General features: G+C 49.3%; 1 protein-coding gene across 1 annotated transcript in view; it reads right to left on the bottom strand.

The window, feature by feature from the left end:
• Positions 1-19135, bottom strand: part of POLR3F (RNA polymerase III subunit F) — a 52316-nt gene that overhangs the window by 31124 nt on the left and 2057 nt on the right. Inside the window, exon 2 of the mRNA XM_033937447.1 lies at positions 15319-15436. Coding sequence (XP_033793338.1) covers positions 15319-15436 — 118 coding nt within the window. The remainder of the gene's footprint in view (positions 1-15318; positions 15437-19135) is intronic.

Below are 19135 nucleotides of genomic sequence, written 5' to 3'. Positions count from 1 at the left end.
TGTCCCGATACAATCAACCATCAAAGATTATTATAAGTCCAGCCAACCCACATAATTAATTAAAACAGAAGCATGATACCCTGGAAGAACTCAACACAATACTAAACAAACCATCCCCGAACTAACTCCCTGCCATCAGTATCTAGAGGATGCAGGGTATAATTATAAGCTGGAATTCAAGAAGGACTGACAAGTTCAGGGAGGAAAAGCAATGTAAAAATATAGCAAAACGGGAATCTCGCCCTATGAGTGAGCTGCATCTCCCCATTCATACCACTCGCACATTCTTCAACCCCAACCATCCACCCCCTACCATCACACAACAAGTATCCAAACATACTGATCATTAAACTTATAAAAACCATTGTGAAAAAGCAATGTAAATAAAACCAGCACACAGTCTAAAAGCAAATAATGGCCAGATTACTGCCCATGTTGGGCTCTTCATAACCAACCATTCTAATCAGGGAGAAGCTCTCATAAAGCACAGTTACTTACCGTAACAGGTGTTATCCAGGGACAGCAGGCATATATTCTCACATGTGGGTGACGTCATCTACGGAGCCCCAATGCGGAAGCATTTTCAAGCAAACTTGATTGAAGATTTAAGTTTGCTCTGCTGCTCCACGCATGCGTGCCTTCCTGCTCCACTAGGGGGCGCATCCCCTCGTGGTCTCCAGTTCATTTAACTAGCAAAGAAGCCAACCTCGGGGAGGTGGGCGGGTTGTGAGAATATATGCCTGCTGTCCCTGGATAACACCTGTTACGGTAAGTAACTGTGCTTTATCCCAGGACAAGCAGGCATGATATTCTCACATGTGGGTGACCTCCAAGCTAACTGAAAAGGGATGGAGGGAAGTTGGCAATTTAGGCAAATAGTTTCGCAAAACCGATTGGCCGAACCGGCCATCGCTCCTGGACAGAGAGTCCAGACAGTAATGGGAGGTGAAAGTATGAACCGAAGAGCACGTGGCAGCCTTGCAGATTTCCTCAATAGGTGTGGACCTGAGGAACGCTACGGAGGCTGCCATCGCTCGGACCTTGTGTCCCGTTACTCGACCATGCAGTGCGAGACCAGCCTGAGCGTAGCAGAAGGAGATGCAATCGGCCAACCAGTTGGACAAGGTGCGCTTGGAGACTGGGTGACCTAACCGGTTTGGGTCGAAGGACAAAAACAATTGTGGGACTTTCCGGTGTGGTTGAGTGCGTTGGAGGTAGAAGGCCAACGCTCTCTTACAGTCAAGAGTGTGGAGCGCCACCTCTCTGGGATGAGAGTGAGGCTTGGGAAAAAACACAGGTAAGACAATGGACTGATTGAGATGAAAATCAGACACTACTTTAGGTAAGAACTTTGGATGAGTGCAGAGTACCACCTTGTCGTGATGGAATACCGTGAAGGGTGGGTCCGCCACTAGAGCTTGTAGCTCACTAACCCGCCGAGCGGAAGTGAGCGCAAGCAGGAAAATCACCTTCCAAGTGAGGAATTTTGGATGGCATTTGTCTAGGGGCTCAAATGGAGGTTTGATTAGTTGAGCCAGAACCACATTAAGGTCCCAAACCACCGGAGGAGGTTTGAGAGGAGGGTGGACATTCAGAAGACCCTTCATGAAGCGAGAGACTAGGGGGTAGAGCGAGAGGGCTTTCCCTTCCAGGGGCTGATGGAAGGCTGCAATCGCACTGAGGTGTACTCGAATGGAGTTGGTCTTTAGGCCGGAGTGAGATAATTGAAGTAAATAGTCAAGGACCAGGGGGACGGGGATCGACACCGGGTCCTGGCTGTGAGAGGAGCACTAGGCTGAGAATCTGGTCCACTTTTGGGAGTAGCAGGTTCTCGTTGAGGTCTTTCTAGAGGCCTCCAATATCTCCTTGACTGATTGAGACACGGGGAGAGAAGTCAGGGGGAAAGAAACCAAGCATTCAGATGAAGAGATTGAAGATTGGGATGTAACAGCGAACCCTGACCCTGTGATAGTAGAGAGGGAAACCGAGGCAGAGGCAGTGGATCTCCGACACTGAGTTGAAGTAGAAGGGAAAACCAAGGCTGGCATGGCCAGCGAGGAGCAATCAGGATCAGGGTGGCTTGTACTGTTTTCAGGTGGACAAGCGTCCGCAGGATCAGAGGAAACGGCGGGAACGCGTACAGGAACCTTCCCTCCCAGTCGAGGAGGAAGGCGTCGGCCTCGAGCCGGTCCGGGGAGTACATCCGGGAGCAGAAGAGAGGCAGTTTGTGATTGTGGGGGGATGCGAACAGATCTATTTGAGGTGTCCCCCATTGTTTGAACACCTGTTGTAGGGTTTGAGAGTGCAGTGACCACTCGTGTGGCTGGAGGAGGCGGCTGAGTCTGTCCGCCAGACAGTTTTGTTCTCCTTGTATGTACACCGCTCGAAGGAAGGTGTTGTTGGAGATTGCCCATTTCCAGAGGCGCAGGACTTCCCGATAGAGGGACCAAGACCCTGTTCCTCCTTGTTTGTTTACATAGTACATTGCTACCTGGTTGTCGGTTCGGATGAGGACCACCCGGTCGTGGAGCAGATGTTGAAAAGCTACAGCTGCGAGATAGATGGCCCGGAGCTCTAGCACGTTGATGTGACAGCGGCGGTCTTCCGCTGACCACATCCCCTGCATGCGTAGGCCGTCCAGATGAGCTCCCCAAGCGTACTCTGACGAGTCCGTGGTGAGAACCTTGCTGTGATGAGGGGCGAGGAAGAGTAAACCTTTGGAAAGATTTGAAGAGTCGGCCCACCAGCGGAGCGATCTTTGCAAGGAAGGAGTCACTGTCACGGGACGGTCGGTCGGGTCCCGGTCTTGATGCCATTGAGAGGCCAGGGTCCATTGAGGGATTCTCAGATGGAGGCGGGCAAAGGGTGTGACATGGACGGTGGAGGCCATGTGGCCTAGGAGAGTCATCATCTGTTGAGCTGATACCGAGGTCAGCAGAGAGATCCTTCGACTCAGACTTACTAATGCCTCTAGGTGCGGAGGGGGAGGAAGGAACGGAGGCAAACCGTATCCAGCGTGGCCCCGATGAACTGTAGGGACTGCGAGGGGTGTAGTTGGGATTTTGGGAAGTTTATTTCGAACCCCAGACTTTGTAGGTAGGTAATAGTCTGTTGGGTCGCTGAGATAACCCCTTCCCTGGACGGGGCTTTGATCAGCCAGTCGTCCAGGTAGGGGAATACCTGGAGGCCCTGGGAACGTAAGGTTGCTGCGACCACCACAAGGCACTTGGTGAAGACCCGATGTGATGATGCTAGGCCAAAGGGGAGGACTCGGTATTGTAGGTGCCAGTCCCCTACCTGAAAACGCAAGAACTTGCGGTGAGCGGGGTGTACTGGGACATGTGTGTACGCCTCCTTCAGATCGAGGGAGCAGAGCCAGTCGCCCTCGTCGATCAGGGGGTAGAGGGTCGGTAGGGAAAGCATCCGAAATTTTTCCCGTACTAGAAATTTGTTGAGGCGTCTCAAGTCTAGTATTGGGCGTAGGTCTCCCGTTTTTTTCGGTACCAGGAAGTAATGGGAGTAGAAGCCCTTCCCCCGTTGGTCGGGGGGAACCTCCTCCACTGCCCTGAGGCGAAGCAGGTCTCGAGCCTCGGAGAGGAGTAGGGATAGCTGCGTCCGGTTGGGGGGCAATTCCTTGGGGGGTTGTCTGGAGGAATGGCCCGAAAGTTGAGAGAGTATCCTGATGAGATCATGCCAAGGACCCATGCGTCCGACGTGACTTGTTCCCAGCGAGGGTAAAAGGCTTTGAGGAGGCCCCCGATGGGAAGGAGGCCTGGGACTATGGCGGAGGGGGCCCGCCCCCTTCCGAGAATCCCGTCAAAAGGACAGGGATGGTTTGGAAGTTGCAGGTGGTTGGGACTTGGGCATGGCCCGGTGGTGGGCTTGCGGACGCCTGGGTGGAGGCCGCGAGAAGGGAGGGGTGGATTTTTGTGGGTAGCGGCGTGGAGGGGCCCTGAACGGCCTGGGTGCGAGCGGTTTAGGTTTTTGCCGGACGAGGGAGGCAAATGAGCGTTCGTGTTCGGAGAGGCGTTTTGTAGCCGCCTCGATCGTGTCGTCGAACAGTTCTTTTCCCACGCAGGGTAGGTTAGCCAACCGGTCCTGTAAGCTGGGGTCCATGTCGACCAGGCGCAGCCAAGCTAGTCGGCGCATGGCGATAGCAAAGGCTGCCTCTCTGGAGGAGAGTTCAAAGCCATCGTAGGCCGCGTGGAATAGATGGAGGCACAGGTTGGAGAGGGACTCTAAAAGCAGGCCAAACGCTCCTTGGCGGGAGGCCGGTAGGTCAGTCTCAAAGGTTCTCAATAGTCCAATGAGGTGTTTGAGGTAGGATGTGAAGGTGAAAGTGTAGCTTTGCACCCTAGAGGCCATCATGGCATTTTGATATAGTCTCCTGCCGAACTTGTCTAGGGTTCGGCCTTCTCGGCCAGGGGGCACCGCGGTTGAGACCCGGGATGGGTGGGCCTTTTTCAAGGAGGATTCTACTAGCAGCGACTGGTGGGAGAGCTGTGGTTGTTCGAATCCCGGGTAGGGTACTGTGCGGTACTTGGCCTCCATTTTAGAGGGTACGGCTTTGACCATGTAGGGGGTCTCCAGGTTCCTGAAGAAGGCCTGTTGGAGTACCGGGTTAGGCGGTAAGCGGAGGGACTCTCTGGGCAGTGATGGCATATCCAGCTCCGCTAGGTATTCCTTAGAGTATCTGGAGTCGGACTGGAGGTCTAAGTCCAAAGCGTGGCCCATGTCCTGGACAAAGCGAGTGAAGGATGGGCGAGATGTTCCCGAGGCCCCTTGCGGGGTCGGTGAACGAGACCTCCGTCGGGTGGAGAAGGATGGGGAGGCTTCCCTCGAGTATCGAGGTTCCTGCTCCGATCCACGCTCCAAGACCGGGGAAGTACTGTGAAAGTGTTCCGGGGTCGTAGATCTCCGACGTCTCGAGGAGCCCCTCGGAGACGATGTCGGGGTTCGAGGTACCGATCGGTGTCGAATCGGTGACCTCGACCCGGACTCCCTCGGTGAAGACCTACAACCTCGGGTCAGAGTCCTCGTCCGAGGGGGAGTTCGGAGGATGCGCGGGTTGGAAAGTGATAACTCAGCCACCCTTAGCGGTCCCGTACGAGGTGTAGGTGAACGGCCTCGTAGAGTGGGGGAACCCCGGGCCTTCTTGGAGGTACGGCGGTTCGAGGTTTCTGTCGTTTTAGCACGACGTTTTGCACCGCGGCGGTCTGTGGAGGGAGAGCGCCTCGGGTGCCTCGGTGAGGAGTCCGAGGATGATGGAATGCGGCGAAGCTTGCGTGCTTTTCTTCGAGGTGGCTCGACGCAAGGCTCAGGCTGGTCTGGCACATGCGGGGTCGAGGTCGAGGCCGGTTGCAAATGGGCCATTGTAGCGGACAGCTCCGACGAGATCATCGCTCGGAGTAGGTCCTGGAAAACGGGCACGGACAGCATCGAGGGCATGTCCACTGCCTCGGTGCACTCCACCGGGGGCGACCTCGTATCAGAGTATTCCCGTGTGGTGGAGGCACAGCCCGAAGGCTTGGAGGGCTTTGCCGGGGCTGTAAGCATGGGACTTCCGCCATGCGTCGCCGGTGTCCCCGAGGCCAGTTTCTTTGCTGGTACAGAACCTGAAGAGGGAAGAGGGGACTTACCCGGAGCCGAGGTTTTCTGTTGTCCCGAGGACTTCGGGTTCGAGTCTCGAGGCGATGCCGAAGTATTCGGGGCCGAGGTCAAGGCTGGGGCCGAGGCCGGGGCCGACCTCGAGGCCGAGGTAGAGGGTTGGTCCGAGGCGAAAAGATCCGCCATGCGGGCTTTCCTTCGACGGAGGGCCCGGTTCTGGAAAGTAGCGCACTGGGGGCAGGAGTCGGTTGGATGAGCGGCCCCCAGGCAGAGGATGCACCGGCGATGCGGGTCTGTGATGGAAAGAAGCCGCTCTTTTTAAAGCACTTTTTAAAGCCGGTCAAAGGCCGGGACATAGAATCGAAACTGGCCGCGGCTCGAATAGCCACGCGGCCACGGGGACCCGGAAGCCTCCGGGTCGGTGAAAAACGAAGCAGGAACAGTTGAAACAAGAAAAAAACTCGCACACAGCGATTAAATCGAGAAAAACAAGAAAAAATTGCGGTGCTAGAAGGCAGTTAGGGCAGAGCCTGAAAAAACACGACTTCTAGGCTCAGTGGAAAATTTTGAACTGGAGACCACGAGGGGATGCGCCCCCTAGTGGAGCAGGAAGGCACACATGCGTGGAGCAGCAGAGCAAACTTAAATCTTCAATCAAGTTTGCTTGAAAATGCTTCCGCATCGGGGCACCCACATGTGAGAATATCATGCCTGCTTGTCCTGGGATAATTATAATCTTGGAGTTAGCTAAAAAATAGCTAAAGGGAACTCCTCAGTAACCAACAGTGAGATAAAACCCAACAGAAAAAGTCAATGCCAGGAATAATAGAGTAGTTCAGGTGCCTGATGTTGAAGGCTGAGGAATCTCTGTTGATGCGCTGACATCCCTCGGAGTAGAATTATCAGGATCCCCTGCAGGACTCAGATCACGACAGTCCCTAGGCATCCGGCAGCCCAAGTCCTTCAGGGCCAGCCAGGCATCAGCCAAGGAATCCACCCGGCGATGTTTCCCATTCACAGTGAGTAATAAACCAAACGGGAAAAGCCAGCGATACCGATATCCCTCAGCTCGCATGAGTTGAGTCACTTCTTTAAAAGCACGTCTCTTTTGAAGGGTCGCAGAGGCCAGATCCTGGTACACCCCTACTGCTACTCCTTGCCAGGTAAAATTAGGATGACGTCTGGCCGCCTGAAGAATCCGTTCCTTGATCGGAAAGTCCCCGAAGCAGGCTATGATATCTCTATTGCCTGTGCCCTGGACAGGGCCTAGACTCCGATGAGCACGTTGTAACACAATAACACTCGTGTCCTCCCGATCCTCTTCTTGGAGCAGGGCAGCGCAAAAATCCTTTATCACTGTCCGGGCCTCCTTGTAATGCTCCGTATCTGGAAAGCCCTTAAAACGCAAAATAAGGCGCCGAGAACAATTTTCCAAGTCCTCTACTTGATTCCGCAGGTCTTCTAGCTGAGATACCGCCTCGTGCAACTCGGTGGATTGTACATGCATGGTGGTCTCTACGTGCGTCAAACGGCCTTCATTTGCCGACACCCGGGTGCCCAGTTCGCTCATCTCTGATCTTATCTCGGCCAGGGCCACCCTTACATCCGCTCTTAGCCCCACCATTTCCTCCTTCAGTTCGCGGAACCACCTCTCCAAGTTCCCTTCCAAGTGCTGGGCTCCCGGATCTGTGTCTGCTACCGGTGAGCCTGCATGCTTAGGCCCAGGCTGCTGCGCCATCTTGGTAGGAGCCGTCGGGGACTCAGAAGCTTGCGACCTCGTTTTTACGTTCACTGCCCCCGGATACTGGAATTTCGCTAGCTTTTTCCTGCTCGCCATGCAATCACACTGATACTGCACCCGCGACACCGCTCTCTCAGCGCTGTAGAAAGATTTGATTAAACTGGCAATATCGAGCCCCTCAGGAGCTCGAAAATTAAGCGGCCATGCTTCGCGATGACGTCACTTCCTCTCCCACTCTTTCCACAAGTGCCGATGGGAGTGCCGAAAGATGGGACTCCACCCAGTGAAACAGCATCTGGGCTTCCAAGTGAATAGGAGCACTCTTGGTGGCTGCTGGCAGTTGACATAGGCTACTACCGGTGCTTTGTTCAAGAAAACTTGTACTGCTTTGCTCTGTAGCATGCTCCTGAACTCCTGAAACACCAGGCGGATGGCCCAAAGTACCAATCAGTTAGCAACCACTTGCTCTGAGAAGTGGACCAGTGTCCCTGAACCGGACACCCTTCACAATGTTAACTCCAACTGTATAAGCTGGCATCCATCGTCAGTATCACCCATGCAGAGATATGAAGGGGAACTCTTCTAGCTAGAGACTGAGGCTCCAACCATCAGGCTAAACTGCAGCATGCATCCTTCTAGGGGCACCATTGGGAGTGGAGAGAATTCTGGAGCAGACACAAGTTTGCCCTTGCCCATGGAACCACATCTATGGTCACCACCATTATTCCCAGCACCTGCAAGTAACGCCAGGCTGTTGGAGTTGTCTCGTTCCGAAACTCCACTGATGCAGGAGCTTCTCTCTGCAGTCTTCCGGGAGGATCACCTTGTTTTCCCTTATGTCAAACTGGACTCCCAGACACTCCAAGCACTGTGTCGGTTCCAAGTGGCTTTTTCAAAAGTTGACCACCCAGCCCAGCCTCTACAGTATCTGAATCACTCTTTGCACAGCTGTTTTGCCTTTGTATTTGGACTGGGCTCTAAGCCAATCATCCAGATATAGATGTACTTGTATACCCACTCTGTGTAGGTGTGCTGCAACTACCAGCATCACCTTGGTGAAGGTGCAGGGCTGCCATGTCCAGCCCGAAGGTTAAGGCTATGAACTGGAACTGTTGCTCCAGCACATGGAATTGCAAGAACTTCCTATGGTTCAGAAAATATGTAGGGCCTTTGTCAAATCTAATGAGGTGAAAAATTCCCCCGGTGCCACCAAAGCAATTACCAATCTCACCTTCTCCATGGAAGTCTAGAATTGGCTTCCAGTCTTCTGAGCCTCTCTTGGGCACTATGAAGTATACTGAGTATCTGCCAGAACCCAAGACTTCTTCTGGTACAGGCTCTACGGCCTCCAGATCTAGTAGCCTTTGCACTGTTGCTCGAACTCTGACCGCTTTCTCTGGCTTCCTCGCCGGAAAGTCTTTAAAGAGGTCTGGAAGGGGACAAAAGAACTTGAGCTTGTACCCCTCCTGTATGATATCTAGCATCCAGCAGTCTGTAGTGTAGAGAATGGCACAGGGAAAAATTCTGTCCCCCGTCACTGCCCTGTCCCCGGACCACCATCCCCTTCACCGACTTGTCCCCGCCGTCCCCTTCACCTCCCCGTTCCCGTCTCCACCATCCCCTTCACCGCCCCATCCCCGCAGCATCCATACAAGCCTCAGTACTGCAATATTTAGCTTATTCCTTCCTTATAAAATCAAAGTTCTGGCTGCTGAACTGGAGAAAGAGATGCTCAGCTGGCAGGGCTTTGTTTATAAATTTTTATCGTCACTTTTATATGGAGAGATATATTGATTACTACACTGTGATACTGTGTTTAAACAAATACCTTCTATAATCACAGCTCAACTTATAATAATATTATGTTTAATTAAATATTGTGAAAATCTCAGACCCAAAACCCGTGACTGGTGATGACACCACACTGGGGTTCATTGGGGGACCATCATCGTTTTTCACTGTTCCCACGACCATCCAACTAGATGTTGCATAAAAATCCAGATTGAAAAGACTTATCTGTGGATAGGATGGTATGATCCCAATAATGATCCTCAGCGGTGAATAAATTATCTCGTGCTTATAGTGTGCTAAAAACAACCACTGTTACTCCTCCATAATATGTCCTTGTCCCCCCGACTCGAGTTTCGAGGACTGTCTTCTTCAGGGAAGGACTCTGTTACCGGCTCCACATTTCGGCTTGGTGCCGAGAGCTGGGCTGGTGCTGGTGCACCAAGCCGAAATGTGGAGCCGGTAACAGAGTCTTCTCTGAAGAAGACAGTCCTCGAAACTCGAGTCGGGGGGACAAGGACATATTATGGAGGAGTAACAGTGGTTGTTTTTAGCACACTATAAGCACGAGATAATTTATTCACCGCTGAGGATCATTATTGGGATCATACCATCCTATCCACAGATAAGTCTTTTCAATCTGGATTTTTATGCAACATCTAGTTGGATGGTCGTGGGGACAGTGAAAAACGATGATGGTCCCCCAATGAACCCCAGTGTGGTGTCATCACCAGTCACGGGTTTTGGGTCTGAGATTTTCACAATATTTAATTAAACATAATATTATTATAAGTTGAGCTGTGATTATAGAAGGTATTTGTATAAATTTTTATCAACACATATAATATACTACTTTATCCTAAAGCAAAAAGAAAAAGAAAATAAAGAAAAAAAATTTCTACCTTTGTTGTCTGGTTTCTGCTTTCCTCATCTTCTCATTCAATTCCTTCCATCCACTGTCTTCTCTCTGCGTCTTACATTTGCTCTGTTACTATGCCTCACCCTTCACCCCCCCACCCCCACCCCCAATTGGTCTGGCACCCATCTTCTTCCCTCCACTCCCCCCATAGTCTGGCATCTCTGCCTTCTTCCCTTCCAGCATCTTCAACCCACTCTTGTCTTCCTCATTTCCCTTCAGCGTCTTCTCCTCACTCTCTGTTCCCCATTTCCGTTCCAGCGTCTTCTCCCCACTCTGTCCTCTCCATTTCACTTCTAGTGTCATCTCCCCACTCTGTCCTCTCCATTTCCCTTCCAGCGTCTTCTCCCCTCCCCATTTCCCTTCCAGCGTCTTCTCCCCACTCTGTCCATCCCATTTCCCTTCCAGTGTCTTCTCCCCACCATCACCACCCTTCCCTCTAGCCACCTCACCACCCTTCAGCGGCCCGAGAATCTCCCTCCCTCCCCCTTACCTTCGCAGCACGTTAGTAAAGAAACTTACTGAAGCCGCTGTGCTTGCAGTCACGTGTGTGTGGGTGGAAGCTTCTCCTCTGATGCAACCAGAAGTTGCATCAGAGAAGCTTCCGCCCACACACACATGCGGTTGCAGGCAGGCAGGCTTTGCTGGCTTCAGTAAGTTTCTTTACTAAAGCGCCGGGAAGCTAAGGGGGAAGGAGGGAGATAGATTTGGCCATAGGGAGGGAGGGGGCCATGCGCAATCGGTGACCGTGTGCCTTCCCTCCCTTAACTGCAGGGACAAGGCCATTCACTGCTCCATGGGGCGGTGGATGGCCTTGTCCTTGTGCTCGCAGTTAGCACTTTCCCCTCCCCCCACCGTTTCGGCGGGTTACCCGCGGCTAGCCGTGGTTAACTGCCACCGTGTCATTCTCTACTGTAGTGATCTCCACCCATGCTTTCCAACAGGCTGATAACCTCTCCCTGATGCATGCAGGCCCGGTTGACGGCTTGGCATCATTAACTGCTTCTTGGGGGTAGCTGTGGAATGGGATCCGAAAGATTAGGGGTGCCTGGCCCTCTGAATCTTTGTCTCAAGCTCTGAAATAATAATAATAACAACAGTTTATATACCGCAATACCGTTAAGTTCTATGCGGTTTACAATAGATTAAGCGAGGTACAAATTGATTGAATTTAAGAGGGGGGAAGAGGAGAGTTAATAGGACCGTAAATGCGTTGTTGAGGAAAAAGGGATTAATAGGGCAGAGGAATCACTATGGAGGAGAAAGAAGAAGAGTGGGTCAGTTGTCTAGATACTTTAAGAACAGTTGAGTTTTTAGACGTTTTCTGAATTCCTCATAAGTAGTGGGCGAAAGCAGTTGATCTAGGTCTTTTCCCCACAATGCTGCTTGATGTGTAAGAAGGTGTTCATGGTGTTTTTTCAGTTTACAACCTCTAACTTGGAGGGAAACGAAATAAGAATGAGAGCTTCTCTTGTGTCTGTTGGCAGAGAAGGAGAAAAGGTCAATTATGTATTTAGGGGCAAGTCCGTTTAGCGCTTTAAAGCAGAAGCAGGCGAATTTAAACTTTATGCGTGCTTCCATTGGTAGCCAATGTAACTGCCGGTAGTAGGGTGATACATGATTGAATTTCTTTAGTCCGAAGATTAATCTGACCGCTGCATTTTGCATTAGTTGTACACGTTGCATATTTTTCTGGGAAATAGCTAAGTAGGCGATGTTACAGTAGTCAAGTTGACTTAGTACGAGGGATTGGACCAGGGTTCTGAATGAGGACGTATCGAAATAAGCTTTAATGGATCTGAGTTTCCAGAGAGTGAAGAAACCCTTTCTGATTAAGGAGTCCACCTGGTCTTTCATGGTTAGGCATTGATTTAGAGTTACGCCTAGTATCTTTATGGTGGGCTGGATGGGGTGATTAAGTTCATAGATGTGTTTTGGTGTCAAACGGATGTGGTGAAGCAATGAAGAATTTTGTTTTTCTGAATTAAGTTTGAGCTTAAAGTTTGTCATCCATTGCTCCATCATGTTTATGGCTTCTGAAGCCTTGGGAATAGTTTCCGAGATAGAGTCAGCAAATGGGATTATAATCGTGAAGTCATCTGCATAACTGAATAGTTTTATCCCCAGCTGAGTTAATTGCAAGCTCAGTGAGGACATGTAGACGTTAAATAGCAATGGAGACAATGGTGACCCTTGTGGCACACCAGATGGATTGCTCCAGGTATCGGAACGCTCATAATTGAAGCGTACCTGATAGGTGCGGGATGTAAGAAAGCCACGAAACCAGTTCAGCACCTCGTCTTTGATACCAATGGCGTCTAGGCATTGTAGCATTTTCCTGTGGTCTACCAGGTCAAAGGCTGAACTCATATCGAATTGCATAACCAATGCATTGAGGCCCCTGCTAAACAGTAGGCGCAGGTTGTCTAAAATAGCTGCAATTACTGTCTCCGTACTGAATAAAGGTCTGAAACCGGATTGGGTTTCGTGTAGAAGAGAGAATGATTAAGATAGTCCATCAGTTGGGTATGTACTAGTCCCTCCATGATTTTTACAATAAACGGAATGGATGCTACCAGTCTGTAGTTGGTTATTAGGGCTGAGGGTTCTTTGCGATTTTTTTAGAATTGAGGTTATTATTATGTGACCGTTATTAGAGAGGAACTTCCCATTTTTTAAGTTGTGGGCCAGGTATTGTAGCAGCGATAGATTGAATTGTAATTCATAATTTCTGGGGGGCATGAATCCAGAACACAATAAGTTTTAGAGTATTTGTTGTATAGTTTGGTGTAATCACTCCATTTTAGGTCTTGAAATGATTTCTGGTCTCTCGAGAATTGGTGATACCGTCTTGAGGCCCAAAAATTACTGTGCCCTAGGGGTTCGAGGTCTGCTGTTTACCAAGTCTTTGGCTTTCAAACCTGCACACTGACCATAAGATTGCCCAGGCCTTTCCCAAAGAGTAATTGGTCTTTAAAGAGTAATTTACTCAAGGTTGCCTTGGAGGAGGAGTAACCCGTCCACTGATACACAGCATCCCGTGGGTGGAAATGGAATAAGCATTTTGCTCATGACTCTGAAAAGATCATACAGAGCATCAGCTACATAATCCACTCCAGACATCAGAAACTGGTGATCCCTAACGGTCATCGCCTGCGGGTCATGGTGCAACTTGGAGTGGCAAGCATGGGTGACAAAAGACGCTGTTGCAGCTGCTTTTAAACCTGAGACCATGGCTTCAAATAGCTTCTTAAGAACAAAATCCAGCCTGCAGTCCTAGGCATCCTTTAATACCACACCACCTTTACTGGGCAGGGAGGTATGCTTGGTAACCTGTGCCATCAGGGAGTCTATTTTCGGTGGAACAAAGAGCTGGTTAAATGCAGCATCCATTGCACAAAGTTTTGCGAAGGGATCCCTCCAGGCCCTCCCAAGGGTCCGTTAGCAATTTTGTAATGTTTTGATGAGAAGGGAAACATGTGACCTGTGCTTTTGTGCTGCTCATAAGCAAGCACTGTGCAGCTGAGGACTGTGGAGTCTCTCTCTTTAATTCCTGGAGGGATTCCGGAAGGCCTCCACCAGATCTGGTCCCCTAGACATGAAGTAGCAACTTCTACTATTGAGGACCCAGACTGGGAAAGTAAGGGCATTGATATAAAGTCTTCATTGTCTCAGTCCTCCTCTGACTCACCTTCCATTGTCCTGCACATGGAACTGTTGATGGGGAATTGTGCTCTTGGGAGGAGGGAAGGAAACCCCTGGTGCCAGCATGGCCACGATCCCCGAGGGTTCCATGTGGCCCTTGTTAATCATGTAAGCTTCAAACATCTTACTGATAAATTCAGGGTGAACCCCGGTCCAGGATGTCCAGACAGTCTCTGTGGATACTCCCGAGCTCCCTTCTGGGGTTTTGCGGCAGCAGCACAGCTGTGCTTCACTGGGGATGCATTTGCACTGTCCCTGGCTCAAACCTGGACTTTTTTCCTGGCCCTCATACTATCTGGCCACTAATGCCCCCCTCCCTTGGGACTAGAGGAGGCTAAGCTAGTAGCTCCCCTCCATACACACACACGTGCAGCACATGTAACACGGACGATCCTCAGATAGCTATCCAGCACAAATCTGGCATGAAGATCTTGGCCTATGGAGTCCATCACATCTGTTTTTGAGTAAAATTGAGGTATTTTTCAATTGGGATATCCAAGATGGTCACTGTGGCAACAATTTTAGCACAAAAAATGGCCTGTGGGAGCTAAACTGGGATCCAAAAAATAGCGATTTGGGTCTAACCTGGCTCTAAACAAAAACTCTCTAAAATCCACTTTTAAAGACCCCCCCAATTCTGTATTAGAGGCTGTCAGTCTGTTACTTACTGTGCTACACTGTGTGCTGGGAGCTGATTGTGAGGAAGCTGCAGACAGTTTACAGAGAGAGGTTCTGCTTTCAGACTGCCTCTCAGGCCCCAATGAACTGGTCGGAGACCTCAACCCCCACCAGACCCTCGCATGAACAGTCGGGGAGAGGTAAGCAGTTTGCCCTGATCCTGGAAAAACTGACAAGGAACCTCGCAGCCTGTGCTCAAGCCCACTGTGAACAGAATCTGGCACCACCTTGCACCAAAGGACAGGTTTCTGAGCTCTTGGGCTGTTAGAGCAGGCTGTCCAAATGGATGCACTGCAAGGCAATCTGCCCCTTGGATGCAAACCTCTGACCTGACAATCTGCATTCTCCCACAGCTACAGATGTCCCAAGACAGGGATCCTCTGCAGCACCAAAAAGCCTCACAAATGGTAAGCAAAAAAAAAAAAAGAATTTAAAAGTAAAATGAACATAAGCAGAAAAGACAGGCTCCTACCATCTCACTTGGAGAACAGCCCAGAGATATGAGAGGTGGAGCAAAAATTGCAAATGAGGCTCTCTACAAGAATTCTTGTGAGAATAGATTGACTAACCGAAGATTCAGGAATAACGTGATTAAGGCAGGTCATGACCTGTTGAGCCGCCGCGGGGGCGGACTGCTGGGCGGGATGGACCTCTGGTCTGACCCGGCAGAGGCACTGCTTATGTTCTTATGTGTCTGTCGCAGTAGAATGTGTGCTTAGTTTACGTTAACAGGGAAATTACTACATGCAACTTAGTAAAAGAACACCAAAGTTAGAAGTATAAATCCTATGACTATCAGGCCTATCTTTTTCAGATTTTATTATTTTCCTAAAATCAGTTGATAAAATCATTTGATAAATTAGGGACTCAAACTGGTTCCTACCGTTGATAGTAGTCGGTTGATGGCCATTGCCCTGTGCTGGGGTTCCAGATGAGGCAGCTCATTCTGGATAACTTGATCTGTAATCCCACGGGGAAGCTGTTGGCACAGTTCTATGATCCTAGGGAAAATTAAATTACAGATTTATAGCTCAGAAACCAGTGAACAGAATATTATGCATAATACAGAGCTTAATAAAATCTCAGTTTACAATTTTTGCATAGTATAGCTACAAAATTTAGGGCCTGTTTTAAAGCTTGCTGCGCGGTAATGGCCCCGAAGCCCATAGAGATTTAAAGGGCTTCGGGGCTGTTGCTGCATGGCTTTGTAAAACAGGCCCTTAGATGTGTACAATTGTGCAAACTAGCCTCAATTGTTAAGGGTATTTTTTTGCTTATTGCATATCAAATAAATATGCAACTTATTGCATACCAAATAAATATTCAACAGTTCAAGATCCAATTTCTCACCAGTTTTCAAGGATAGGTTGCAAACATGCTGGATTGTGCCCACTATTTCTTATCTTAGTTCCTTCAGAACCCTTGGGTGGATCCCGTCCGGGCCCGGTGATTTACCACATTTTAACCTGTCTATCTGTTTGAGGACATCCTCCTTACTTACCTCTATGTGCTCCAATTTTTCGGCCTGTTCCCCACTCATGAGCTCCTCCGAGTCCGGTATATTAGATGTGTCTTCGCTCGTGAAAACCGACGAGAAGAACATGTTCAACCTCTCAGCTACCTCTTTATCCTCCTTAATCACTCCCTTCCTATCCCCATCGTCCAACGGCCCCACCTCCTCTCTCGCTGGTCGCTTCCCCTTTACGTAACTGAAGAATGCCTTGAAGTTTTTCGCCACCCTGGCCAGCCCCTCTTCGTATTCCCCTTTCGCTTTTCTAACCTCTCGGTGGCATTCCTTTTGGCATTTCCTGTGCGCCTGGTGATTTTCCTCCATTGGGTCCTTTTTCCATCTCCGGAAGGATACTTTTTTGTCATTTATTGCCCTCTTTACTTTAGTTGACATCCAAACCGGGTCCTTTGATCGCTTGTTCTTGCAGCCTTTCCTGAAACTGGGGACGTACATTCTTTGTGCTTCCTGCAGGGTGTCCCTGAATAGGGTCCAGGCGCTTCCCACAGTCTCCATCCTAAAGATGTTTCTGAGCTTTCTCCCCACCATTTCCCTCATAGCAACATAGTTCTCTTTCTTGAAGTTGAGCGCAGTTGTTGCGGTCCTCCTTACTATGGGTGTCCTCCTTTCTAATGTGAATCTGATCGTGTTGTGATCACTGTTGCCTAGTGGTCCTCCCACTTCTACCCCTCTTGCAGGCCCCCTAATCCGTTTAGGATGAGGTCAAGAGTAGCACCCCCTCGCGTCGGTTCTTTGACTAGTTGCTGCATGAAGCAGTCCCTCACAGCTTCTACAAATCCTGTTTCCCTAGTGCAGTTGGAGTGACCCGTACTCCAGTCTATTCCCGGGTAGTTGAAGTCTCCCATCACTGTTACACTTCCAGTCCTGCATTCCTGTCTCAGTTCCGCTTCCAAGTCTTGTCCAACTCCTTCTGGCGTACCAGGTGGGCGATAGTACAGCCCCAGTTGCATATAATGCAATAAGCCGAGGGTGGTCTTTTTCTAGCAAGACAGGTAAGGAACTAGAATAAATAAATGGCCCTTGTACTAAAGGGTTTTCAGCCCTTAACACATTGTTGGGGTCTGCAAACAGGCTACCACAGAAACACATTAAAGCATTTTGCAGTATTCTGTCTATTTGCCTATGCTAACCTGCATTTTACCAATTAAAAAAAATATTTTGGGAAGAAGTGTGTCAGACTCCATCGACAGTGAAACAGTACCAATTTAAACAGAAAAAAAGCATCAGGGATTCAGCACTAGGAAATAAAAATAAAATCACTTATTCTGCACTGTATTGCAGTGCATCTTTGGCTTGGAGATACTGCAGATAAGAGATTTTATTTTCACTCTCCTACCCCCCCCTTTACTAAACGTCAATAGCGGTTATTAGCGCAAGGAGCCGCGCTGAATGCTCCACGCTGCTCCCAACGCTCATATGAACAATATGAGCATTGGAAGCAGTGCGGAGCATTCAGCGCGGCTCGCTGTGCTAATAACAGCTATCACGGTTTAGTAAAAGGGTGGGGCTAGTGCTGAATCCCCAGCGCTTCATTTTTTATACTATTTAGTTGGCAATGTTTCACTATCGATGGAGTATTTTTGCCTAAGATAGTAACATAGTAAATGATGGCAGATAAAAACCTGAATGGTCCATCCAGTCAGCTCAATAGTTATACCCATTTAAAAAAAAAAAATACATGATTAGGACAAAAACAATCAGTCTGGGATCCAAGATGGCCGACGGACCTGTTAGCTGACTACCTCATCTCAAGAGCTAATAATTGCCTGCTGCATTTCAAAAAACATTTATCTGCAAGAATGCCGAAACGGAGAGCCATAGTGCCGCTGGAGTCTCGCGGTGTCCTGGCCCTTCCAATCTCGGCAACATCGTGTAGCTCTTGCATCGAATGCAGGATATCGCTGGAACGTCGGCACACCCGCTGGAGACGCTCCATGGCGAGACAGAGGCGGTTTCCCTGGGCCTGGAGACCACCTTGAGCCCCGATGCCAGAGCACCACCCCTCCCCTTCAGACCACCAGCTCCCCGCGGACGGAGGCCATTGAAAGCATGGAGGGAAGCATGGAGCTGGACTCCCTGTGTTTGCAGGGGAGTCCTGTGGAGACTGGGGATTTGCCAACTTCACGGACAAACCATGAGCAGGAGAGCCATTTTCAGGAGAAGATACCAGTTGGTGAAAATGTTGTTATTAAAAAACTTTCTTCTTTACCAGAGAAACTCCGAGAGGTAATTCTTGAGGCTATATGGGAATCTCGTTGCAGATCTAGCTAAATCAATCAAGCCCCAGCTAGTTCAGCTGGAGCATAAAGTAAATACTCAAGAAATGGATATTAAGAACTTTAAAGCTGAATTACAAGAATTAAAAAATTCAACACTGAACTTTCCTCAAGAAACAAAAGTTTCTAAACAAACTATAGAAACATTGGTGATAGATAATATTAATCTGAGAAGAAAACTTTAGAAAACTTCTCCCGTAATAATAATCTCAGATTGATTAATTTCCCTAGAGTTGCGGCAGTAACTCCTAGAGAAATGTTGAAATGTTATATGATGGAAGTGTTAGAAATTTCAGAGGAATTGCTACTGCCTCTCATTCAAGTGTATTACCTACCTATCAAAAGGGAAGAACATCTGACCAGACTGCGCTTATATTCTCTCGAGAAGCGCAGAGAAAGGGGGGACATGATAGAAACATTCAAATACATCACGGGTCGCATTGAAGTGGAGGAAGAAATCTTTTTTCTAAAGGGTCCCGTAGCGACCCGAAGGCATCCGTTAAAACTTAAGGGGGAAGATTTCATGGCGACACCAGAAAGTACTTCTTCACCGAACGGGTGATCGATCGATGGAATAGTCTTCCTCGCCAGGTGGTCGAGGCTAGTAGCGTGCTTGACTTCAAGCGTCGATGGGACCAACAGGTGGGGGTACCAAGGTTTTTGCTTAAAAGATGGATACTTCAGAGAGGGAGGGTTCGTCTTGAGTAGACTAGTGGGAGGGAGGGTTATTGTGTGAGCAGACTTGTTGGGCTGCCGGCCCTTTTCTGCCATCAAACTCTATGTTTCTATGTTTCTCTAACAAGTAAAATAAAAGAAAATGATCAAACCAGCTCAATATTTCAACGATGTTGGAACTTTCGGATAGGGAAGTGGCAACACCGGCAACACTTCTTCTT

The sequence above is a fragment of the Geotrypetes seraphini genome, chromosome 3 (genome assembly GCF_902459505.1).
Source record: "Geotrypetes seraphini chromosome 3, aGeoSer1.1, whole genome shotgun sequence".
Classification (NCBI taxonomy): Eukaryota; Metazoa; Chordata; class Amphibia; order Gymnophiona; family Dermophiidae; genus Geotrypetes; species Geotrypetes seraphini.
This window is presented reverse-complemented; position numbering and strand designations above follow the sequence as displayed.